The sequence below is a fragment of the Crinia signifera genome, chromosome 2, assembly GCF_055691185.1.
Source record: "Crinia signifera chromosome 2, ASM5569118v1, whole genome shotgun sequence".
In the NCBI taxonomy this organism is placed as follows: domain Eukaryota; kingdom Metazoa; phylum Chordata; class Amphibia; order Anura; family Myobatrachidae; genus Crinia; species Crinia signifera.
Window position 1 is genome coordinate 398,743,638 of NC_139218.1, and position 26,589 is coordinate 398,770,226.

Below are 26,589 nucleotides of genomic sequence, written 5' to 3' on the forward strand. Positions count from 1 at the left end.
CTGTATCTGATGTCCTGTGACTGTGCCTGTATCTGATGCTCTGTGACTGTGCCTGTATCTGATGTCCTGTATCTGATGTCCTGTGACTGTATCTGATGTCCTGTGACTGCACCTGTATCTGATGACCTGTGACTGTGCCTGTATCTGATGCCCTGTGATTGCGCCTGTATCTGATGCCCTGTGATTGCGCCTGTAGCTGATGTCCTGTGACAGCGCCTGTATCTGATGCTCTGTGATAGCGCCTGTATCGGATGCTCTGTGACTGCGCCTGTATCTGATGTCCTGTGACTGCGCCTGTATCTGATGCTCTGTGACTGTGACTGTATCTGACGCTCTGTGACTGCGCCTGTATCTGATGTCCTGTGACTGTGCCTGTATCTGATGCTCTGTGACTGTGCCTGTATCTGATGTCCTGTATCTGATGTCCTGTGACTGTGCCTGTATCTGATGTCCTGTGACTGTGCCTGTATCTGATGACCTGTGACTGCGCCTGTATCTGATGTTCTGTGACTGTGCCTGTATCTGATGCTCTATGACTGTGCCTGTATCTGATGTCCTGTGACTGCGCCTGTATCTGATGCTCTATGACTGCGCCTGTATCTGATGCTCTATGACTGTGCCTGTATCTGATGCCCTGTGATTGCGCCTGGCTCTATGACTGCGCCTGTATCTGATGTTCTGTGACTGTGCCTGTATCTGATGCTCTGTGCCTGTATCTGATGCTCTGTGACTGCGCCTGTATCTGATGCTCTGTGATAGCGCCTGTATCTGATGTCCTGTGACTGCGCCTGTATCTGATGTTCTGTGACTGCGCCTGTATCTGATGTCCTGTGACTGCGCCTGTATCTGATGTCCTGTGACTGCGCCTGTATCTGATGCTCTGTGACTGCGCCTGTATCTGATGTTCTGTGACTGCGCCTGTATCTGATGCCCTGTGACTGCGCCTGTATCTGATGCTCTGTGACTGCGCCTGTATCTGGTGCTCTGTGACTGCGCCTGTATCTGATGTTCTGTGACTGCGCCTGTATCTGATGTTCTGTGACTGCGCCTGTATCTGATGTTCTGTGACTGCGCCTGTATCTGATGCTCTGTGACTGCGCCTGTATCTGATGTCCTGTGACTGTGCCTGTATCTGATGCTCTGTGACTGCGCCTGTATCTGATGTCCTGTGACTGTGCCTGTATCTGATGCTCTGTGACAGCGCCTGTATCGGAAGCATTTGGGCAACAGTCAAAAGGCCAACATGAGTTTTTCATGTTTTTTCGTCCTGAATGCAACATGGACACCGTCTAAGTATACCACGTCCTCTTGCCCGGCTCGCTGCGCCCCGGCACACTGTTATATTCTCCCACAGCGCTGTAGTGGATGGTAGGGTATAAAATACTGCGTGTCGGCACAAGAAAAAAACATGTCGACCTTTCCATTGTCAACCTAATGCTTGTGTTCACCTTCTGACCCTGTTCACCTTAGCCCTACCTATTTCAGGTGTCGACCTAATCTTCATAGGGTTGACGGAGTGACTGCGTCTGCACAGATCAGGCAGATACTGAATGTCAGAGGGAGACATTTACTAAGATGGGAGTTCTCTGTCACATGGGATGTTGCTATGGGCAACACAAGTGTGATGTATTGAGTTGACAATGAAAGGGTCGGGTTGGGGACAGAGGAGGTAGACGCTATATAGAATAATGGGTGTTATCTCCCTGTAAAGGTCCCTACGCCACAAGGTGGTTTTATTTATTTCCAAAGTTTGCGTCTGACAGATTCCGGAGCTGATCGCACAGCGGCGCCGGATGCGCACTTTCAGCATTTATTTGTTATTTCTTTTCATTTTAGGTAAATAGAAAATGTAATCAAAGACGTCACCCCGACATTTGGGGGTACACTGTTATGCCAATCCACACATGTGAGGTGCGGTTGTTTACTGACAGACAAGATCTGTTCCAGCGGCAGAGCCAGCAACTCTCCTGCATTGTCTCCTGTGATCAGGGCTCAGCGAGGTCTGACGCTGTGACACATCTGTGCTAAATCCTGGAATAGCTCCTGTGTGCTGGCAGGGGATCACCTCTCTCTGCTCACTACTGATCAGTGCGTCTGACAGAGCCGGGGAGTAACAACGGTGTGATGCTCTGCTCCTACAGTACACATATATCCTGCCATACACTGAGTGCCACTCCTACTGTACACACATCCTGCCGTACAATGATCTCCTGTGTGCTGGCAGGGGATCACCTCTCTCTGCTCACTACTGATCAGTGCGTCTGACAGAGCCGGGGAGTAACACCGGTGTGATGCTCTGCTCCTACAGTACACATATATCCTGCCATACACTGAGTGCCACTCCTACTGTACACACATCCTGCCGTACAATGATCTCCTGTGTGCTGGCAGGGGATCGCCTCTCTCTGCTCACTACTGATCAGTGCGTCTGACAGAGCCGGGGAGTAACACCGGTGTGATGCTCTGCTCCTACAGTACACATATATCCTGCCATACACTGAGTGCCACTCCTACTGTACACACATCCTGCCGTACAATGATCTCCTGTGTGCTGGCAGGGGATCGCCTCTCTCTGCTCACTACTGATCAGTGCGTCTGACAGTGCCGGGGAGTAACACCGGTGTGATGCTCTGCTCCTACAGTACACATATATCCTGCCATACACTGAGTGCCACTCATACTGTACACACATCCTGCCGTACAATGATCTCCTGTGTGCTGGCAGGGGATCACCTCTCTCTGCGCACTACTAATCGGTGCATCTGACAGCCAGGGAGTAACACCGGTGTGATGCTCTGCTCCTACAGTACACATATATCCTGCCATACACTGAGTGCCACTCCTACTGTACACACACCCTGCTGTACAATGAGTGTTGCTCCTACAGTACACACATCCTGCTGTACAATGAGTGTCGCTCCTACAGTACACACATCCTGCCGTACAATGAGTACCGCTCCTACAGTACACATATCCTGCCGTACAATGAGTGCCGCTTCTACAGTACACACATCCTGCCATACAATGAGTGCTGATCCTACAGTAAACACATCCTGCTGTACAATGAGTGCCGATCCTACAGTACACACATCCTGCCATACAATGAGTGCTGATCCTACAGTAAACACATCCTGCTGTACAATGAGTGCCGATCCTACAGTACACATATCCTGCCGTACAATGAGTGCCGATCCTACAGTACACATATCCTGCCGTACAATGAGTGCCGCTCCTACAGTACACACATCCTGCCATACAATGAGTGCTGATCCTACAGTAAACACATCCTGCTGTACAATGAGTGCCGATCCTACAGTATACACATCCTGCTGTACAATCAGTGCCGCTCCTACAGTATACACATCCTGCTGTACAATGAGTGCCGATCCTACAGTACACACATCCTGCCATACAATGAGTGCCGCTCCTACAGTACACACATCCTGCCATACAATGAGTGCTGATCCTACAGTAAACACATCCTGCTGTACAATGAGTGCCGATCCTACAGTATACACATCCTGCTGTACAATCAGTGCCGCTCCTACAGTATACACATCCTGCTGTACAATGAGTGCCGATCCTACAGTACACACATCCTGCCATACAATGAGTGCCGATCCTACAGTACACACATCCTGCTGTACAATGAGTGCCACTCCTACAGTACACACATTCAGCTGTACAATGAGTGCCGCTCCTACAGTACACACATCCTGCTGCACAATGAGTGCCGATCCTACAGTACCCATACAACGAGTGCCGCTCCTAGAGTATACACATCCTGCCGTACAATGAGTGTCGATCCTGCAGTACACACATCCTGCCGTACAATGAGTGTCGCTCCTGCAGTACACACATCCTGCCGTACAATGAGTGCCGATCCTAAAGTACACACATCCTGCCATACAATGAGTGGCGATCCTACAGTACACACATCCTGCCATACAATGAGTGCCGATCCTACAGTATACACATCCTGCTGTACAATGAGTGCCGATCCTACAGTATACACATCCTGCTGTACAATGAGTGCCGCTCCTACAGTATACACATACTGCTGTACAATGAGTGCCGATCCTACAGTACACACATCCTGCCATACAATGAGTGCCGATCCTACAGTACACACATCCTGCTGTACAATGAGTGCCACTCCTACAGTACACACATCCTGCTGTACAATGAGTGCCGATCCTACAGTACCCATACAACGAGTGCCGCTCCTACAGTATACACATCCTGCCGTACAATGAGTGTCGATCCTGCAGTACACACATCCTGCCGTACAATGAGTGTCGCTCCTGCAGTACACACATCCTGTCGTACACTGAGTGCCGATCCTAAAGTACACACATCCTGCCGTACAATGAGTGTCGCTCCTACAGTACACACATCCTGCCGTACAATGAGTACCGCTCCTACAGTACACATATCCTGCCGTACAATGAGTGCCACTCCTACAGTACACACATCCTGCCATACAATGAGTGCTGATCCTACAGTAAACACATCCTGCTGTACAATGAGTGCCGATCCTACAGTATACACATCCTGCTGTACAATGAGTGCCGATCCTACAGTATACACATCCTGCTGTACAATGAGTGCCGCTCCTACAGTATACACATCCTGCTGTACAATGAGTGCCGATCCTACAGTACACACATCCTGCCATACAATGAGTGCCGATCCTACAGTACACACATCCTGCTGTACAATGAGTGCCACTCCTACAGTACACACATCCTGCTGTACAATGAGTGCCAATCCTACAGTACCCATACAACGAGTGCCGCTCCTACAGTATACACATCCTGCCGTACAATGAGTGTCGATCCTGCAGTACACACATCCTGCCGTACAATGAGTGTCGCTCCTGCAGTACACACATCCTGCCGTACAATGAGTGCCGATCCTAAAGTACACACATCCTGCCGTACAATGAGTGCCGATCCTACAGTACACACATCCTGCCGTAAAATGAGTGGCGATCCTACAGTACACACATCCTGCCATACAATGAGTGCCGATCCTACAGTATACACATCCTGCTGTACAATGAGTGCCGATCCTACAGTATACACATCCTGCTGTACAATGAGTGCCGATCCTACAGTATACACATCCTGCTGTACAATGAGTGCCGATCCTACAGTACACACATCCTGTCATACAATGAGTGCCGATCCTACAGTACACACATCCTGCTGTACAATGAGTGCCACTCCTACAGTACACACATTCAGCTGTACAATGAGTGCCGCTCCTACAGTACACGCATCCTGCCGTACAATGAGTGTCGCTCCTGCAGTACACGCATCCTGCTGTACAATGAGTGCCGCTCCTACAGTACACGCATCCTGCCGTACAATGAGTGCCGCTCCTACAGTACACGCATCCTGCCGTGCAATGAGTGCCGCTCCTACAGTACACGCATCCTGCTGTACAATGTGTGCCGCTCCCACAGTACACACCTCATGGGCATGCTATAGGAGCATCATTGGCGTGTTTTGGGAGTGACATGGACGTGCTATGGGATTGTCATGTATGTGTTATGGGATTGTCATGTATGTGTTATGGGAGTGTTATGGGAGTGTCATGGGTATGTTTTGGGCATGTTATGAGAACATCCCACTGGCAGCACCAGTCACAGTGGGCTTATTCTATGTTAGAAGGGAGAATCTGCACCAGGAAGAGGCACCTTAAGGAGTCTTTGTTGCGGCCGATGGCACATCGATGGTGGAGAGGCCAGGTACCCCAGAGCACTTGATAATTGCTCAGATAACAAGTGGGCACCACAGGTTTGCTTACGTCTGAATGAGGCCCATTGTGTCATTGTGTATTTCACAACGTATTACCACTTACACTTTTGTGTAATTCTCCATGTTGGGCGCTGGCATGCGGGTGTCTTGGCACGCACTGTATGTCAGTAGCAGTGTCTCCCAGGCCTCGATGACACCACGTAACGGAGTGAACAAGCCACCAGCCACTGACCCCCTGTCCTTCTGCAGCTTGATGGGAGCTGTACATGGGGTACATATTGTGTTCTGGAGACCCCCCATATAATACACAACTGTACAACAATCCACACATCTGACAAATGTGTTGTTTACTTACTTCCCTCCTTGCTTGTTGAATGCACACGCCAAGGCCACCACCTGCGACGTCGCTTGGCTTATGACTGGGACGCAGAGCATGGAGCGGACCTCGAAGCCCAACATGTTGTTCAGCTGCTTGTGCTCCTCCTGGAGAGAGAGATGGCGACACAAGAGTTATCAAATAAAGCAGCCAGTATTTACCCTGCACAGAAACAAAATAACTCACCCAAATCTAACTCTCTCAGCACATGTTACATCTGCCCCACCTGCAGCGCACATGGTTCTGTCCATTTGAGAAGGCCTTTGTGAGTGAACCAGAATAGGGGCCAGGATCTGTTTGGTTGCTATGGGTGACTGCACGCAATGAATCGTCAGATCCAACAATCAGACACAACTAACAACTGGATTCCATAATTAGCAGTGTACGGTGAAAGCAGTTAATGCAGAACGGAGTTATAGGGTGATATATATATATATATATATATATATATATATATATATATATATATATATAAACCCATCAATGTACTGAGCCCGTGTCTGCGATGTGTCATTTGTGTAACTCCCTGGTTGTACTGGTTTGGGGGTGACCTACATCCCAGGTGTAACCCCTAGAATGTTAGGGACTTGTCTGATGAAGTGCGCAGGAAGTTGGTAGGCATGGTTTGTTTTGCACCTCTGGCCAGGGGGCAGAAGTTCCACTGACCCGTAGACACCCTACATCCAACCGATCTATGTATATAGACGCACTCTGCAATGGCTGCGTGGTACCAGTATGGGTGGCACAGAGGAGATCATGTTTGACATGACTGACCTCCTGACGGTACTGTATATACAGCTCCGCAGCTTGCCAGCAATGACATGTATATAACACGGAACATTATAGCAGAAATCAGAGAATGTTTTATTGGGCAAAGAAGAAATTCTCCTTTCAAAATACAGAAACCACAATCTTTCCCAGATATAACCGGCTGGTGGCACGATGGGTACTCGCGCCCAGAGGTCTGTAATGGGCAGGGGCACAGTTATTTCTGTGGAACAGCAGGATCTGGCGATAAGCAGCAATAGCTGGTGGTGACAGTGTGACACTCCCACGTGCCACAGTGACAGTCCTGCAATACAATATTATCAGCTAATTAGAGCTATCGCTTCCCACACGCTCTCGCGGCCTGTGGCGGCGTCTGCAGATGGCAGATAATGAATGCTCTCCGTTCTCTACATCCGAGGAACAGAGGAGCTTTAATTCCCCATAACTCTCTCCTTCTGCATATACGCACTGAGCAGATCCCCTCACCCATCTCCTGAAATACTCTGTGCCCTGGTCTGGCGATGCTCAGACTGACCACATGGTAGTCTTACTCCTTCCAGAGTGCGGAGCAGAAATGCAGCATTATCCGGTGATGCTCACAATGAGTTACCCCGATTAGCTACCGTGCCCTTCATCATCCGCACATCCCAGTGTACCCGGTTTTGAAGGTCGAACACAAAAGGGGTTACACTCAAAATCTGGCCTCTCACACGCTATGACTTAAACTTATTTGGAAATCAATTGAAACATGTTCCAACCCCTCTGCAGCAGCTCAGTCCCACTGAGGACTTCACCTCTGAGGTCACCCTAGCCTCAAATCTATCACAAACCCCACTGACCATGACCATGCCGGTTATTCGGTGATGTTATAATGTATAGGAACTTTCTCACCTCAGTCCTATTTAATGCGATTCTGCATAGCTGTAAATGTGACAAGGCCGCAACAAGAGCAGAAGGTTGTGCTCATTCCTAAGCCTGTCCGAGGTCCAACAGTCAGACACAACTAACAACTGGGTTCCATAATTAGCAAACTTCTAACATTGTGCTCAAATTCTGGTAAAGACATTCGGGGTTATAATTATAGTCCACCCTGGACAGGTTGCTTTTATTCCTGGCCCCCTGTTATGGAACTCCAGCACAAATGCATAAGACCTCCAGAGCCCATTTCAGGGTCTTCTGCCTATAACAGCTGTTCATTGTTCCCGTACTGTTTGATGTATACACCGGAACTTAGGATGCCACCAGGTCTTATACGTCCGGCAACAGGTAGCTTACACAATTGGCTGGAAACTGCTGAATAGGAGGATGGGGGGGGGGGGGGTATTATATAGGATAAACCAGCACAAAAGGGGTTAAGGTCAGGACTGGGACAGGATCTCAGTGAAGGCAGAGGACACACTGTGAGGTGGAATATAAGCATAGTGCAGCTGTTATAATTCATGCAGGCAGAGTAGTTAACAACACTGTGAAGGAAACAAAAGATTAACAAAGAATGGAACAAGACAGGGGTTAAGGTGAGGAACACAACCCTGCTCTCAGTAAATAACTACACAGCTATTCAATTAGGGACAGAGTAGCTGACTGGCGATCTGAATGCCCGGCAGCGAGCAGGAAGACACAATGTGGGCATGACAAAACTCAGAGCCCTTTGTTATTCAGCACCCTTCATTAAATAACAGATCATCATCTCTCTCTCTCTCTCTCTATATATATATATTTATGTCTAGTGTCTGTGTGTGACCAAAACACTGCCATCTGTTGGCACCATGTGAAACTACATCCCTTTCTCTCTCTCACATTAGCTACCTTACTAGCTTTCAAAGCATTTTGCTTTGAGTGGGCTTACTAGTCTATAGTGTTCACTCTAGCACCCGCTATCTTTGAAAACCCATGCAGTTCCTCTTCCCTGCCTGGGGTGTCACTGTCTGCTGTAGTGCTTCTAGCACAGTGTGGTCTGTATATCAGCACTGATATGCAAACCAGACCTGTGCGAGAAACAACACAGCAGACAGCGACACCCCAGGCAGGGAAGAGGAACTGCATGGGTTTTCAAAGATAGCGGGTGCTAGAATGAACACTAGTCTATATATATATGTCTAGTGTCTGATTGTGTGTCTCCGAAACAATGCCATCTGTTGGCAGTGAGTGAAACTACATCTCTTTCTCTCTCACACATGCACAAACACAAAGGCAATCACAAAGTAGCAGCCTAGCTTCCGAAGCATTGTCTTTGAGTGGGCTTACTAGTTTCAATATACTTCCATACCCAGGATTTGAACCAATGGCCTGTTGCATTCCTGAACACCTTACTCCTTTCAGCTATTTGATCCAGCATATAATTCCCTAGCTTTCTTTGCAGGGTCAGATAGCTCATGAATATAGTGTCTGACTGCAATGCCACAGGTGATGGATTCGAAAGCTGGGTATGTCAGCATCTTGAAATGTAATAAAATAGTTTTCAAGTTAACTCTATGAATGTTGCATAGGTTTTAGCGACTGAGAAAGTTTGGGAAGGAGACAGGATCAGTCATGAGCTGCCGGGCTTCAAAGAGGAAGGAAGCTACAAGTGAATGTAATTAAAACAGATAAGTAAGACGAGCCCCCAACAGCGCCCCCTATCCTGGACAGCTGTGTGACAGCCCTAATTGTTTAGGAACGTCGTTTCTGACTTACAGTAATGGAGCGCTCCATTTATAGTCCGGTCAAGCTGAGAGGCCGTGTAAAAATGAGACACCCTTGTTATCGAGGCCGCTGAATGTATTCTGTAGACGTATTCACTGGCACCGGCTGACATCACGGGTGACATCATCATTCGTCTCCTTTGCGCCAATCTCACTGCACTATAATATACTTATACCCCCCTTTCTGATATGTACCCCCTGATCTATCCAGTTGTTAAAAATGAAGTGAAATGCAATATATACCAAACAAGCGTCATTCTGCGGTCCCTGGAGACAGCTGCAATTACATGTCTGTAGGAAGTTGCAATTAAAAAAATTAAGTTAATGTATAAAATGAAATTGGAATCTCCCTGATGGAATCTGATCCGTCTGATCCGTTCTTTATTTTATCCCTGTTTATTCTGCAGCTGCTCCGTCCCCTACACAGAGGCCACGATGTTCCCATCTGTGACGGAATCGCAGCGCTGTTACTTAAGGAATCAGACGCTAATAATGTTCCCACAAGCCGGGAGAGGAGGGCGATGGTTTTCCCGGTAATAAACATTCTCTAGCCCCATAGAGACTACACAGATTCTCTGCTCCCCATCGGGCACCTGGCAGCATCGCCCGAGGGGTTACACGCTACGCCCCCAGCCATTGCGCGGTGGTGATTACTGATCTCGTTACCTGCTTTACTGATATCAGAGCCTGGATGATACAAACAATTTATTGGTAACACAGGAGGGAATATAAACATGCATTTCACCCGGGAGACAGGATATAAGCAATGGTCTAGAAGCAAAGTAAGATCAGAGTATCAGCGTCTCGTTGTGATGGAATTACGGTATTAGTCACTGTGAGTCGCAGCTGTTGTTGTCTGCAGAACTCATGGGGTTTGTTACTGAAGCCGACAGCCGACACAGACTACTCAGATTGTGGTAATGATCACAGGTGCGAAGGTAAAGGTCACAGACACGCCTCATCCTCTGAGTGAGGGGCTCATTCTCTGTGCATTGCTCAAATCATGTGGGTTATAGGGGATTACACTCCACCTGATACAGGTGAGTAACTACAGGTGATTACACAACATCTTACACAGGTGAGTAACTACAGGTGATTACACAACATCTTATACAGGTGAGTAACTACAGGTGATTACACTCCACCTCATACAGGTGAGTAACTATAGGGGATTACATCCTACCTCATACAGGTAAGTAACTACAGATGATTACACTCCACCTCATACAGGTGAGTAACTACAGGTGATTACACAACATCTTATACAGGTAAGTAACTACAGGTGATTACACCCCGCCTCATACAGGTGAGTAACTACAGGTGATTACACAACATCTTACACAGGTGAGTAACTACAGGTGATTACACAACATCTTACACAGGTGAGTAACTACAGGTGATTACACAACATCTTACACAGGTGAGTAACTACAGGTGATTACACAACATCTTACACAGGTGAGTAACTACAGGTGATTACACAACATCTTATACAGGTGAGTAACTACAGGTGATTACACCGCCTCATACAGGTGAGTAACTACAGGTGATTACACAACATCTTACACAGGTGAGTAACTACAGGTGATTACACAACATCTTACACAGGTGAGTAACTACAGGTGATTACACAACATCTTATACAGGTGAGTAACTACAGGTGATTACACCGCCTCATACAGGTGAGTAACTACAGGTGATTACACCCCACCTCATACAGGTAAGTAACTAAAGATGATTACACAACATCTTATACAGGTGAGTAACTACAGGTGATTACACCCCGCCTCATACAGGTGAGTAACTAAAGGTGATTACACCCCGCCTCATACAGGAGAGTAACTACAGATGATTACACAACATCTTATACAGGTGAGTAACTACAGGTGATTCCACCTCCTGATACAGGTGAGTAACTACAGGTGATTACACCCCACCTCATACAGGTGAGTAACTACAGATGATTACACAACATCTTATACAGGTGAGTAACTACAGGTGATTACACCGCCTCATACAGGTGAGTAACTACAGGTGATTACACAACATCTTATACAGGTGAGTAACTACAGGTGATTCCACCTCCTGATACAGGTGAGTAACTACAGGTGATTACACTCTACCTCATACAGGTGAGTAACTACAGGTGATTAGATCCTACCTCATACAGGTGAGTAACTACAGGTGATTAGATCCTACCTCATACAGGTGAGTAACTACAGGTGATTACACTCCGCCTCATACAGGTGAGTAACTACAGGTGATTAGATCCTACCTCATACAGGTGAGTAGCTACAGGTGATTACACCCCACCTCATACAGGTGAGTAACTACAGATGATTACACAACATCTTATACAGGTGAGTAACTACAGGTGATTACACCTCCTCATACAGGTGAGTAACTACAGGTGATTACACTCTACCTCATACAGGTGAGTAACTACAGGTGATTAGATCCTACCTCATACAGGTGAGTAACTACAGGTGATTACACTCCGCCTCATACAGGTGAGTAACTACAGGTGATTAGATCCTACCTCATACAGGTGAGTAACTACAGGTGATTACACCCCACCTCATACAGGTGAGTAACTACAGGGGATTACACCTCCTCATACAGGTGAGTAACTACAGATGATTACACCTCCTCATACAGGTGAGTAACTACAGGTGAGTACACACTGCCTCATACAGGTGAGTAACTACAGGGGATTACATCCTACCTCATACAGGTGAGTAACTACAGGTGATTACACTCCGCCTCATACAGGTGAGTAACTACAGGTGATTAGATCCTACCTCATACAGGTGAGTAACTACAGGTGATTACACCCCACCTCATACAGGTGAGTAACTACAGGGGATTACATCCTACCTCATACAGGTGAGTAACTGCAAGTGATTACACTCCACCTCATACAGGTGAGTAACTACAGATGATTATATCCCACCTCATACAGGTGAGTAACTACAGGTGATTATATCCTACCTCATACAGGTGAGTAACTACAGGTAATTACACCTCCTCATACAGGTGAGTAACTACAGGTGATTACACCCCGCCTCATATAGGTGAGTAACTACAGGTGATTATACCCCACCTCATACAGGTGAGTAACTACAGGTGATTACATCCTACTTAATACAGGTGAGTAACTACAGGTGATTACACCACACCTCATACAGGTGAGTAACTACAGGTGATTACACCTCCTCATACAGGTGAGTAACTACAGGTGATTACACCTCCTCATACAGGTGAGTAACTACAGGTGATTAGATCCTACCTCATACAGGTGAGTAACTGCAAGTGATTATAGCTGATTACACCTCATACAGGTGAGTAACTACTGATGATTACATCCCACCTCATACAGGTGAGTAACTACAGATGATTACATCCTACCTCATACAGGTGAGTAACTACAGATGATTACACCTCCTCATACAGGTGAGTAACTACAGCTGATTACACCTCATACAGGTGAGTAACTACTGATGATTACATCCCACCTCATACAGGTGAGTAACTACTGATGATTACATCCTACCTCATACAGGTGAGTAACTACAGGTGATTACACCTCCTCATACAGGTGAGTAACTACAGTTGATTACACCTCCTCATATAGGTGAGTAACTACAGATGATTACACCTCCTCATACAGGTGAGTAACTACAGATGATTACACCTCCTCATACAGGTGAGTAACTACAGCTGATTACACCTCATACAGGTGAGTAACTACTGATGATTACATCCCACCTCATACAGGTGAGTAACTACAGATGATTACATCCTACCTCATACAGGTGAGTAACTACAGATGATTACACCTCCTCATACAGGTGAGTAACTACAGATGATTACACCTCCTCATACAGGTGAGTAACTACAGATGATTACAACCCACCTCATACAGGTGAGTAACTACAGATGATTACACCTCCTCATACAGGTGAGTAACTACAGATGATTACACCTCCTCATACAGGTGATCAATTACAGATGATTACACCCCACCTCATACAGGTGAGTAACTACAGCTGATTACACCTCATACAGGTGAGTAACTACTGATGATTACATCCCACCTCATACAGGTGAGTAACTACTGATGATTACATCCTACCTCATACAGGTGAGTAACTACAGTTGATTACACCTCCTCATATAGGTGAGTAACTACAGATGATTACACCTCCTCATACAGGTGAGTAACTACAGATGATTACACCTCCTCATACAGGTGAGTAACTACAGCTGATTACACCTCATACAGGTGAGTAACTACTGATGATTACATCCCACCTCATACAGGTGAGTAACTACAGATGATTACATCCTACCTCATACAGGTGAGTAACTACAGATGATTACACCTCCTCATACAGGTGAGTAACTACAGATGATTACACCTCCTCATACAGGTGAGTAACTACAGATGATTACAACCCACCTCATACAGGTGAGTAACTACAGATGATTACACCTCCTCATACAGGTGAGTAACTACAGATGATTACACCTCCTCATACAGGTGATCAATTACAGATGATTACACCCCACCTCATACAGGTGAGTAACTACAGCTGATTACACCTCATACAGGTGAGTAACTATTGATGATTACATCCCACCTCATACAGGTGAGTAACTACTGATGATTACATCCTACCTCATACAGGTGAGTAACTACAGGTGATTACACCTCCTCATACAGGTGAGTAACTACAGTTGATTACACCTCCTCATATAGGTGAGTAACTACAGATGATTACACCTCCTCATACAGGAGAGTAACTACAGGTGATTACACCACACCTCATACAGGTGAGTAACTACAGGTGATTACACAACACCTCATACAGGTGAGTAACTACAGGTGATTACACCCCGCCTCATACAGGTGTGTAACTACAGGTGATTACATTCCGCCTCATACAGGTGAGTAACTACAGGTGATTACACTCCGCCTCATACAGGTGAGTATCTACAGGTGATTACATCCTACTTAATACAGGTGAGTAACTACAGCTGATTACACCTCCTCATACAGGTGAGTAACTACAGCTGATTACACCTCCTCATACAGGTGAGTAACTACAGCTGATTACACCCCGCCTCATATAGGTGAGTAACTACAGATGATTACACCCCGCCTCATATAGGTGAGTAACTACAGATGATTACACCTCCTCATACAGGTGAGTAACTACAGGTGATTACATTCCGCCTCATATAGGTGAGTAACTACAGATGATTACATTCCGCCTCATACAGGTGAGTAACTACAGGTGATTACACCTCCTCATACAGGTGAGTAACTACAGGTGATTACACTCCGCCTCATACAGGTGAGTAACTACAGGTGATTACACCCCGCCACATACAGGTGAGTAACTACAGGTGATTACACCCCACCTCATACAGGTGAGTAACTACAGGTGATTACACCCCACCTCATACAGGTGAGTAACTACAGATGATTACACCCCGCCACATACAGGTGAGTAACTACAGGTGATTACACCCCACCTCATACAGGTGAGTAACTACAGATGATTACATTCCGCCTCATACAGGTGAGTAACTACAGGTGATTACACCCCACCTCATACAGGTGAGTAACTACAGGTGATTACACCCCACCTCATACAGGTGAGTAACTACAGATGATTACATTCCGCCTCATACAGGTGAGTAACTACAGGTGATTACATTCCACCTCATACAGGTGAGTAACTACAGGTGATTACACTCCGCCTCATACAGGTGAGTAACTACAGGTGATTACACTCCGCCTCATACAGGTGAGTAACTACAGATGATTACACCCCCTCATACAGGTGAGTAACTACAGGTGATTACACCCCGCCTCATACAGGTGAGTAACTACAGATGATTACATTCCGCCTCATACAGGTGAGTAACTACAGGTGATTACACCCCACCTCATACAGGTGAGTAACTACAGGTGATTACACCCCGCCTCATACAGGTGAGTAACTACAGGTGATTACACCCCGCCTCATACAGGTGAGTAACTACAGATGATTACATTCCGCCTCATACAGGTGAGTAACTACAGGTGATTACACCCCACCTCATACAGGTGAGTAACTACAGGTGATTACACCCCACCTCATACAGGTGAGTAACTACAGATGATTACACCCCGCCACATATAGGTGAGTAACTACAGGTGATTACATTCCACTTCATACAGGTGAGTAACTACAGGTGATTACACTCCGCCTCATACAGGTGAGTAACTACAGGTGATTACACCCCACCTCATACAGGTGAGTAACTACAGATGATTACATTCCGCCTTATACAGGTGAGTAACTACAGGTGATTACATTCCACCTCATACAGGTGAGTAACTACAGGTGATTACTCTCCGCCTCATACAGGTGAGTAACTACAGGTGATTACACTCCGCCTCATACAGGTGAGTAACTACAGGTGATTACACTCCGCCTCATATAGGTGAGTAACTACAGATGATTACATTCCGCCTCATACAGGTAAGTAACTACAGATGATTACACCTCCTCATACAGGTGAGTAACTACAGGTGATTACACCCCGCCTCATACAGGTGAGTAACTACAGGTGATTACACTCCGCCTCATACAGGTGAGTAACTACAGGTGATTACACCCTGCCTCATACAGGTGAGTAACTACAGGTGATTACACTCCGCCTCATACAGGTGAGTAACTACAGGTGATTACACTCTGCCTCATACAGGTGAGTAACTACAGGTGATTACACCCCGCCTCATACAGGTGAGTAACTACAGGTGATTACATTCCGCCTCATACAGGTGAGTAAATACAGGTGATTGCTCCTGCTTTCCTGATGCCTGATGGGTAATACCTGAGCTGATATGTCCCCTTGTACCGCCCTTGTTATTATATGAGTAACATACCACCATACAGATGCTGATGTCAGAGGGGACCGTGCTCTTCCACGTGCCCCTCCCTATAATAACCACCAGGAAGGAGACGGGCTGTGTACCCCAGGGCCAGCTCTGGGGGGCCACTCACCGTACTGATGTTCTGCAGGACGATGGATTTCTTCTTGTCCACAACCTGCCCCAAATGTCCGAACGTCAGCTGCAAATAATGACAGGAGATCGTCAGTCTTCAGGGTATATAGAGGGGTTTATAAAGTCGGCAACAGCAAGGTTGACAGTGGCAAAACTGTGAAAAACTCATGTTGATCTTTTGTTTATGTTGACCATGTGCATGTCCACCATATGTTGTCGACATTTGACACTGTCGATGCTATGATCCATAGCCCACAGAAAGAGTACTGTGGTCGTACTTCATTCTGCTGTGTACGGCATGGGAGAGGGCACATTCCCGGACCCACTCCCCCCCCCCCGAACCAGCAGCACGAGATGATACATAACAGCGACTGATCCACTTACCGGGAAACTGATCTCTTCCTCTAACACTTTATCTCCAACAACCTGAAACGATGAAAGACAATGTATAACTACATCGCTCCGCTCGGCCTACAAAACATTGAAAACGGCTGCAAAGAAAATAAAGAAATAGATTAATTATCTGCGTCTCAAGGAAAGAACTCGCTCATTTTTCATGTGGAACCTGTGACCCCACATCAATAGTGATAATCATTTCTGCTGCTCTGCCGCAGGCGGCAATGTGTACATACTCCGACACAGGCACGGGGATAGGGGCCCTGATTCTGGTTCACTTGCAAAAGCAAATTCTCTCTCTAATGGACACAACCATGTGCACTGCAGGGGGGCAGATGTAACATGTGCAGAGAGATTTAGATCTGGGTGGGGATTTGGGTAGTTCAAACTGATATCTATATTGGTGTAAGAATAAAGCAGTCAGTATTTACCCTGCACAGAAACAACATAACTCACTGAAATGTAACTCTCTGCACAAGGTACATCTGCCCCACCTGCAGTGCACAGGGGAAGTTATTCTGGTTGATGTGAATTCACATCCTTGCGAGTTCCCGCCTTGCGAATGGTGGTACGCCGGGCTACCAATCGCCCGGCGCGTACGTTTGCATGGCATGCGGATGGATGTTTTAAATAAACTTCCATTCGCAGCCGGCGGGGGGAACACTCACGTTATCCGAAGGTCACCGACCATTGAATGATGTGGAACGTGCACGCAGATCTAAGGTTTGTTCACCGCGGCCGCACGCACCCAGCGCATGCGCAAACAACAAACATCAGCCCCGTGCGAACGAACGGACCAGAATAAGGATTTGTCCATTATAGAAAAAGTTTGCTTTTGCAAGTGAACCAGAATCAAGCCCAGGATCCGCTAAGATCTCAGGCATCAAACGCCGCAGTCTGGCTGCCTGAACACACAGCATACCCGCGTCACGCAGCGCTGTAAACACATCCTCGCCATGCCCTGGAGAGGCGCGTTTCAAGTCACACAAATAAATGCACAGCTGCAGAATTCTAAACATACATATCATAGTATTCAGACAGCAATTTCCAGGAGGGTCATGGGGCGAGATGAAAGCTCAGGCAATGCTGACGTTAGCCACGTGTAGCGCGCAGCAGGGCCGCACCGGAGATCACCTTCTAATTTATCCTCAATTTGTTTATCTAATGGAATCGACGGGTCTGGAGCTGGCCGTCTGCACTAATGCAATAATTACTGAGCGTCAGCAAAGGCGATGGATTTACACTCAGTCGCTGATTACCGCGCAGCCGACTTCATCATGGGGAAATCAGATGAAGAAAATGAAAGTCTGAAGTAATTCCACGTAAAACCCGGCCGGTGACGTTACCATCTGTGGGGGCTCACTGGGCGGTTGGCCAATAGAAGCGCCTTGTAATGCCCTGATAGCTGTGGTGTGTGACTTTGGGAGAGGAACATAATGGGGAACATGGATGGTGACTATTGACAGCACTTCTGACCTGGTGTGCAGGCAGGAGGTGGTGTGCAGGCAGGAGGTGGTGTGCAGGCAGGAGGGGGGATGCAGGCAGGAGGTGGGATGCAGGCAGGGGGTGGTGTGCAGGCAGAAGGGGGTAGTGTGCAGGCAGGAGGTGGTGTGCAGGCAGTGGGTGGTGTGCAGGCAGGGGGTGGTGTGCAGGCAGGAGGGGGGATGCAGGCAGGAGGTGGGATGCAGGCAGGAGGTGGTGTGCAGGCAGGAGGGGGGATGCAGGCAGGAGGTGGGATGCAGGCAGGAGGTGGTGTGCAGGCAGGGGGTGGTGTGCAGGCAGGGGGTGGTGTGCAGGCAGGGGGTGGTGTGCAGGCAGGGGGTGGTGTGCAGGCAGGAGTTGGTGTGCAGGCAGGAGGGGGGATGCAGGCAGGAGGTGGGATGCAGGCAGGAGGTGGTGTGCAGGCAGGGGGTGGTGTGCAGGCAGGGGGTGGTGTGCAGGCAGGAGGGGGTGGTGTGCAGGCAGGGGGTGGTGTGAAGGCAGGGGGTGGTGTGCAGGCAGGGGGTGGTGTGCAGGCAGGGGGTGGTGTGCAGGCAGGGGGTGGTGTGCAGGCAGGAGGTGCTGTGCAGGCAGGGGGTGGTGTGCAGGCAGGAGGTGGTGTGCAGGCAGGGGGTGGTGTGCTGGCAGGAGGCGGTGTGCAGGCAGGAGTCGGTGTGCAGGCAGGGGGCGGTGTGCATGCAGGGGGCGGTGTGCAGGCAGGAGGTGGTGTGCAGGCAGGGGGTGGTGTGCTGGCAGGAGGCGGTGTGCAGGCAGGAGTCGGTGTGCAGGCAGGGGGCGGTGTGCATGCAGGAGGCGGTGTGCAGGCAGGAGGCGGTGTGCAGACAGGAGGCGGTGTGCAGGCAGGGGGCGCTGTGCAGGCAGGAGGCGGTGTGCTGGCAGGAGGGGGGTGTGCAGGCAGGAGGTGGTGTGCAGGCAGGGGGTGGTGTGCAGGCAGGGGGTGGTGTGCAGGCAGGGGGTGGTGTGCAGGCAGGAGGGGGTGGTGTGCAGGCAGGGGGTGGTGTGCAGGCAGGGGGTGGTGTGAAGGCAGGGGGTGGTGTGCAGGCAGGGGGTGGTGTGCAGGCAGGGGGTGGTGTGCAGGCAGGAGGTGCTGTGCAGGCAGGGGGTGGTGTGCAGGCAGGAGGTGGTGTGCAGGCAGGGGGTGGTGTGCTGGCAGGAGGCGGTGTGCAGGCAGGAGTCGGTGTGCAGGCAGGGGGCGGTGTGCATGCAGGGGGCGGTGTGCAGGCAGGAGGCGGTGTGCAGGCAGGAGGCGGTGTGCAGACAGGAGGCGGTGTGCAGGCAGGGGGCGGTGTGCAGGCAGGAGGCGGTGTGCTGGCAGGAGGGGGGTGTGCAGGCAGAAGGTGGTGTGCAGGCAGGGGGCGGTGTGCAGGCAGGGGGCGGTGTGCAGGCAGGAGGCGGTGTGCAGGCAGGAGGCGGTGTGCAGGCAGGAGGCGGTGTGCAGGCAGGAGGCGGTGTGCAGGCAGGGGGCGGTGTGCAGGCTGGGGGCGGTGTGCAGGCAGGAGGCGGTGTGCAGGCAGGGGGTGATGTGCTGGCAGGAGGCGGTGTGCAGGCAGGGGGCGGTGTGCAGGCAGGGGGCGGTGTGCAGGCAGGGGGCGGTGTGCAGGCTGGGGGCGGTGTGCAGGCAGGAGGCGGTGTGCAGGCAGGAGGCGGTGTGCAGGCAGGAGGCGGTGTGCTGGCAGGAGGCTGTGTGCAGACAGGGAGTGGTGTGCAGGCAGGGGGTGGTGTGCAGGCAGGAGGCGGTGTGCAGGCAGGGGGCGGTATGCAGGCAGGAGGCGGTGTGCAGGCAGGAGGCGGTGTCCAGGCAGGAGGCGGTGTGCAGGCAGGAGGTGGTATGCACCCCCCTACTACTTTTTGCATTGCTATGGATCGTTACTGAATCAGGCCCTGTGTACGAAAACAGCGGGTCACTAATAAGTCCCGGGAACACAGGAGTAATATACGCTTAGCGCCATGTGGATGCAGCAATTTTGTTGGCCCCATTTATAATAACAAAAAATGTAATTTAATTTGTGTGAGAACGCAACTTCCCACCTAACAGACTCAATTCTTGTATGAATGCGACGCCGTGTGACTTTTATCAAGCGACAGATCAAGGCGCTCAGTACATCGGCTTCTCCGCGCTGTGCCAGGAATAATGAGTCACAGCAGCGCCTGTGAGAACCTTAATTACACTTGGATCATTTATCTTCATTCTTTCATTTAATTCCTCTTGAAAATGTAGCTTTTAATAAAAAAGAAAAGTGGGTACAATGGTTTTACAGCGCGCAGTCTGGTGTCTTGTATCCCCGGAGCCCGGGAGACCGCGACGCTGCTGTTACTGGTTGTAGCGATTGTGCGTTCCGCACTTTTCATTCTTTTGTAATATTAACACAAAAAGCAGAAATCTGTCTCTTTCATTTACTGTACATTGTGGAGGAATTGATTCAATTTGTGTTATCACCTGGCGTCTCTTCTACCCAGTGACACCATGATCCGGCGTAATGAGGCGCCGGCAGCAAAGAACGGACCGTCAGTGGTCGAAGTAGATTTAGAATTTTATATTGGCTGCTACCCACTTGCCACAGGTACCAGGAGGGGCCCAGCGCAGCGCCAAGACGAGTAATTCCAGGCTATTGTGGCTTCTGTCCCTTCTGCTGCCTGTGGCCCTCTTGGGAGCCTGGTTTGAGGCGGTCTGGGGGACGGGAGGTTACCTGTATCAGGTTAAAGCTTATCGCGCTGGTGTAACTGTGGCGATTCCATGCCACGTGTGTGCCAATCTGTGACGCTGCTGCACTTCATGCGCTGAGCCGAGTGCGCACTCACCTGGCAGAAGAGCTGGTGACTGTCCTCAGACACAAGGAGGAGGCAGCAACAGGGCGACTGGGTCTGTTCTTGCAGCTGAAAAAGACAGAAAACAATGGAGGATTAGCCAGGAGCCAAGGCCTAGGGTCCTGTAATGTGTGTGCTGGGCTGCAGCTGGTTCCGAGGGGATCGGTCATCTCTATTATTGTATAACCCCTCTCATCGTCCTTCCCCCGGCCCAGCGAGCTAATCGTGTCCCCTGCGCTATGTCAGTGTTCTACACCCGGGCGCTAGTATGTTCTCCTTGCACTGTAGCCATGACTCTGCAGGGGGAGCATGCATGTGGAACTACAAGTTGCAGCATTCCCTGCCAGCTGCAGGCTGTCACTTGTAGTTCCACAAGGGATCCAGAGCTAGTCAGCTGAGTAAGCATTATACAAATGCTGATAATAATAGAGAAACAATATTGCACTGTATCAGTTGTACTGAGATATTCTTATTGCAGGAGATTATGAGGCAATGATTGGGAAGTGGACGGTGATAGAAGAGGATTAGGGTCATTATTGGGTCGTTCTGCAGATCTGGTGATTGGTGATATGCTGAGAGAGAGAGCGAGAGAGAGAGTGCGAGAGACAGAGAGAGAGAGCGCGAGAGACAGAGAGAGAGAGCGCGAGAGACAGAGAGAGCACGAGAGACAGAGAGAGCACGAGAGAGAGAGCATGAGAGAGAGCACGAGAGAGAGCGCGCGTGAGAGAGAGAGTCCACGCAGTGCGATTTTACTCCCAATCAGGATCGAATCGAACAGCCAGCACAGCGCATTCTATTTGTACTATATATTCTTGCCTGCGCAGTCTATTTTTCTATTTGATTTCGATGCCGCAGGCCCGCGCATTGGACATGAATCGGCTTCGAATGCGGCTGCAAACCATTCGATGTCTATTCGATGTTGCTTATAATCACATAGACCACATGGCGTGTACAGGACACTAGCATATTGCTCTGTGGTAACAGTGAGAGGAGATTGGCAGACAGTGATAACTACAATACCCACAGAGCCTTAGGCATAGGCAAACTAGGCAATTGGCTAGGGCATTTGGAATGCCTAGGGGCATCAGCAGCTTCTGCTGATTAAAATGATATGCAGCATGCCTATATTCTGTGTGTGAGTGAGGCTGTATCTGCATATGGAATACATAGCATTCTGTATGTAGGTACAGCCACAGTCGCTCACAGAATATAGGCATGCCGCATATCATTTTAATCACAGGAAGCTCCTTGTGTGTCCTGGTCACATAACAATGCAAATAAGATGAATTTTCAGCAAAAAAGGCCCCCCAACGTTAGCAGAACTGGCCAGGAGCTGCATGGTCTAATGAGGCAAGATGTATGAGGAAACATCTGTATCCAAGCAGAGGCAGAGGTCACAGTGTTAGCGGCTGTGCGAGTGCTGTCTGCGGGTGGGTTGGTTGTGCAATAGTGTTCGGCATACAGTATGTGTAAGGGGCATTATGTGTGTCATGTATAAATGCATTAATAATGTGCGACATATGTGTAACAAGCATTATGTGTGTCATGTGTATAAGGGAATTAATAATGTGCAACATATGTGTAATGGGCATTATGTGTGTCATGTGTATAAGGGCATTACTAATGTGCAATATATGTGTAATGGGAATGATGTGTGTCATGTGTATAAGGGCATTAATAATGTGCAACATACTGTATGTGTAATGGGCATTATGGGGCAGATGTATCACGCCGCTATGATACTTCCTGCTTCGCCTCAATAGCGAGGCGAAGCAGGAAGGGACATCGACAAGATGTATTAACATCTTGTCTGCCGAAGCGGGGGAGCGTTAACTCCCCCCTTCGGCGATGTCCCTTTCTGGAGATAGCGCATCAGTTAATACTGATGCGCTATCTCCTGTCCCCCGGCCGGCCGCACTGGGCATGCGCGGGATCTTGCTGTTCACGCGAGATCCCCAGCGCAGCCCAGACCTAACAGCAGGGACAGTGCTGTCCCTGCTGTTTAGATAGGGCTTCGCCAGCCTGATGCTGACCGTTCATACATTCGGCCTGCTATCATTTTGATAGCAGCGCCGATATGGACAGGGGCGCATAGCATGGGGGAGAAGCGGTATCAGTGCACATAACGTGCGCTGATACCCCTTCTCCCCCATAACGACCCTTCATACATCTGCCCCTATGTGTGTTATGTGTATAAGTGCATTAATAATGTGCAACATATGTGTAAGGGGCATTATGTGTGTCATTATGTGTATGAAGGGCATTAATAAAGGTTGGCATAATGTTTAAGGGGCATTATGGTTATAAGGACATTAATAATGTGTGTCATGTGTAAGGGGCATTACTGTGTGGTATTACAGGGGTGCCGAGAGAAAGGGGTAGGATGTACAAATTACCCAGGCCAAAGTCTGATGGAAGGGCCCAGTGGGGGCTCCAGGCCCCCTCCCCTTAAGTGACAGCATCAGCTGCAGCTCTTCTCCTCTGCCCTGCACACACTGCTTTGTGCTGGGTTGCAGTGTGGCCATGGAGGTGCTTAAAATACAATATTTTCTCAGGATTTTTTTCTAAGGGTACAATGTGAATAATGTGAGGAGTAATGTACATAAGGTAAAGTGGTACTACTGTGTGATGTAACGTGAATAAGGGACACCATCGCATGATATAATGTGACTAATGTGAGGAGTAATGTACATAAGGTAAAGTGGTACTACTGTGTGATGTAACGTGAATAAGGGACACCATCGCATGATATAATGTGACTAATGTGAGGAGTAATGTATATAAGGTAAAGTGGTACTACTCTGTGATGTAACGTGAATAAGGGACACCATCGCATGATATAATGTGAATAAAGTTGCACTACTGTGTGGTATAATTTGAATTGGGGGTAATATTGGGTGGCCATGCCCCTTTCCAGCAAGAACACACCCCTGTTTGGGCTGCGCACCGAATGTGTGCACTGTTTCTATTTAAAATATTGCAGGTAGGAGCACCAAAATGATGACTGCTATGATTGATGGTACTGGGAAAGGGGAGCAGGGTCAGAGGCGGAACTAATGGCGGTGCTAGGGGGCACCAGCCAAAATCTTGCCTAGGGCGTCATTTAGGCTAGAGCCGGCTCTGAATACCCAGATGCACAAGGGGGGTCACATTTTGCAGGTTTGTGAGTCATCTACATTTCCCATACGTATGCGACCATTGAACGATGTGGGTGTTACCCCGGAGGCTGTAAATGGATATTTATGTAAAACATCCATTCGCAACCAGTGCAAACGTACGCACGTCGCGAGTGGTGGGCCGGAGTATCACCATTTGCAAGGCGGGAAGGCAAGAACCAGAATAAGGTCCCTGGTGGTGCGGCCACTGATCTCCTCCACGTGGCTGTACCTACAGTACATCTGGTTCGGCAGCCACTGATCCTTCCACATGACTAGACCTACACCTGGTGGTGCGGCCACTGATCTCCTCCACGTGGCTGTGCCTACTCCTGGTGGTGCGGCCACTGATCTCCTCCACCTGGTTCAGCAGCCACTGATCTCCTCCACATGACTAGACCTACTCCTGGTGGTGCGGCCACTGATCTCCTCCACGTGGCTGTACCTACACCTGGTTCGGCAGCCACTGATTTCCGCCACGTGGCTGCACCTACACCTGGTTCAGCAGCCACTGATCTCATCCACATGACTAGACCTACTCCTGGTGGTGCGGCCACTGATCTCCTCCACGTGGCTGTACCTACACCTGGTTCAGCAGCCACTGATCTCATCCACATGACTAGACCTACTCCTGGTGGTGCGGCCACTGATCTCCTCCACGTGGCTGTACATACACCTGGTCCAGCAGTCACTGATCTCATCCACATGACTAGACCTACTCCTGGTGGTGCGGCCACTGATCTCCTCCACGTGGCTGTACCTACACCTGGTTCAGCAGCCACTGATGTCATCCACATGACTAGACCTACTCCTGGTGGTGCGGCCACTGATCTCCTCCACGTGGCTGTACCTACACCTGGTTCAGCAGTCACTGATCTCATCCACATGACTAGACCTACTCCTGGTGGTGCGGCCACTGATCTCATCCACATGACTAGACCTACACCTGGTGGTGCGGCCACTGATCTCCTCCACGTGGCTGTACATACACCTGGTCCAGCAGCCACTGATCTCATCCACATTACTAAACCTACACCTGGTGGTGCTGCCACTGATCTCCTCCACATGACTAGACCTACTCCTGGTGGTGCGGACACTGATCTCATCCACATGACTAGACCTACACCTGGTGGTGCGGCCACTGATCTCCTCCACGTAGCTGTACAAACACCTGGTCCAGCAGCCACTGATCTCATCCACATTACTAAACCTACACCTGGTGGTGCTGCCACTGATCTCCTCCACATGACTAGACCTACTCCTGGTGGTGCGGCCACTGATCTCCTCCACGTGGCTGTACATACACCTGGTACAGCAGCCACTGATCTCATCCACAATACTAAACCTACACCTGGTGGTGCTGCCACTGATCTCCTCCACATGACTAGACCTACTCCTGGTGGTGCGGCCACTGATCTCATCCACATGACTAGACCTACACCTGGTGGTGCGGCCACTGATCTCCTCCACGTAGCTGTACAAACACCTGGTCCAGCAGCCACTGATCTCATCCACATGACTAGACCTACTCCTGGTGGTGCGGCCACTGATCTCCTCCACGTGGCTGTACCTACACCTGGTCCAGCAGCCACTGATCTCCTCCACATGACTAGACCTACACCTGGTGGTGCGGCCACTGATCTCCTCCACGTGGCTGTACATACACCTGGTCCAGCAGCCACTGATCTCATCCACATTACTAAACCTACACCTGGTGGTGCTGCCACTGATCTCCTCCACATGACTAGACCTACTCCTGGTGGTGCGGCCACTGATCTCATCCACATGACTAGACCTACACCTGGTGGTGCGGCCACTGATCTCCTCCACGTAGCTGTACAAACACCTGGTCCAGCAGCCACTGATCTCATCCACATGACTAGACCTACTCCTGGTGGTGCGGCCACTGATCTCCTCCACATGACTAGACCTACACCTGGTGGTGCGGCCACTGATCTCCTCCACGTGGCTGTACAAACACCTGGTCCAGCAGCCACTGATCTCATCCACATGACTAGACCTACTCCTGGTGGTGCGGCCACTGATCTCCTCCACGTGGCTGTACATACACCTGGTCCAG

The 26,589-nt window shown here is 49.3% G+C and overlaps 1 protein-coding gene across 4 annotated transcripts in view; it reads right to left on the reverse strand.

The window, feature by feature from the left end:
- PDE2A (phosphodiesterase 2A) overlaps positions 1-26,589 on the reverse strand; it is a 527,715-nt gene that overhangs the window by 65,746 nt on the left and 435,380 nt on the right. For all 4 annotated transcript variants that reach the window (XM_083170538.1, XM_083170534.1, XM_083170536.1 and 1 more), the window contains 4 exons: positions 21,349-21,423; positions 17,038-17,079; positions 16,652-16,720; positions 6,121-6,248 (listed from right to left, as the gene is read on the reverse strand). In XM_083170538.1, coding sequence (XP_083026664.1) covers positions 6,121-6,248; positions 16,652-16,720; positions 17,038-17,079; positions 21,349-21,423 — 314 coding nt within the window. The remainder of the gene's footprint in view (positions 1-6,120; positions 6,249-16,651; positions 16,721-17,037; positions 17,080-21,348; positions 21,424-26,589) is intronic.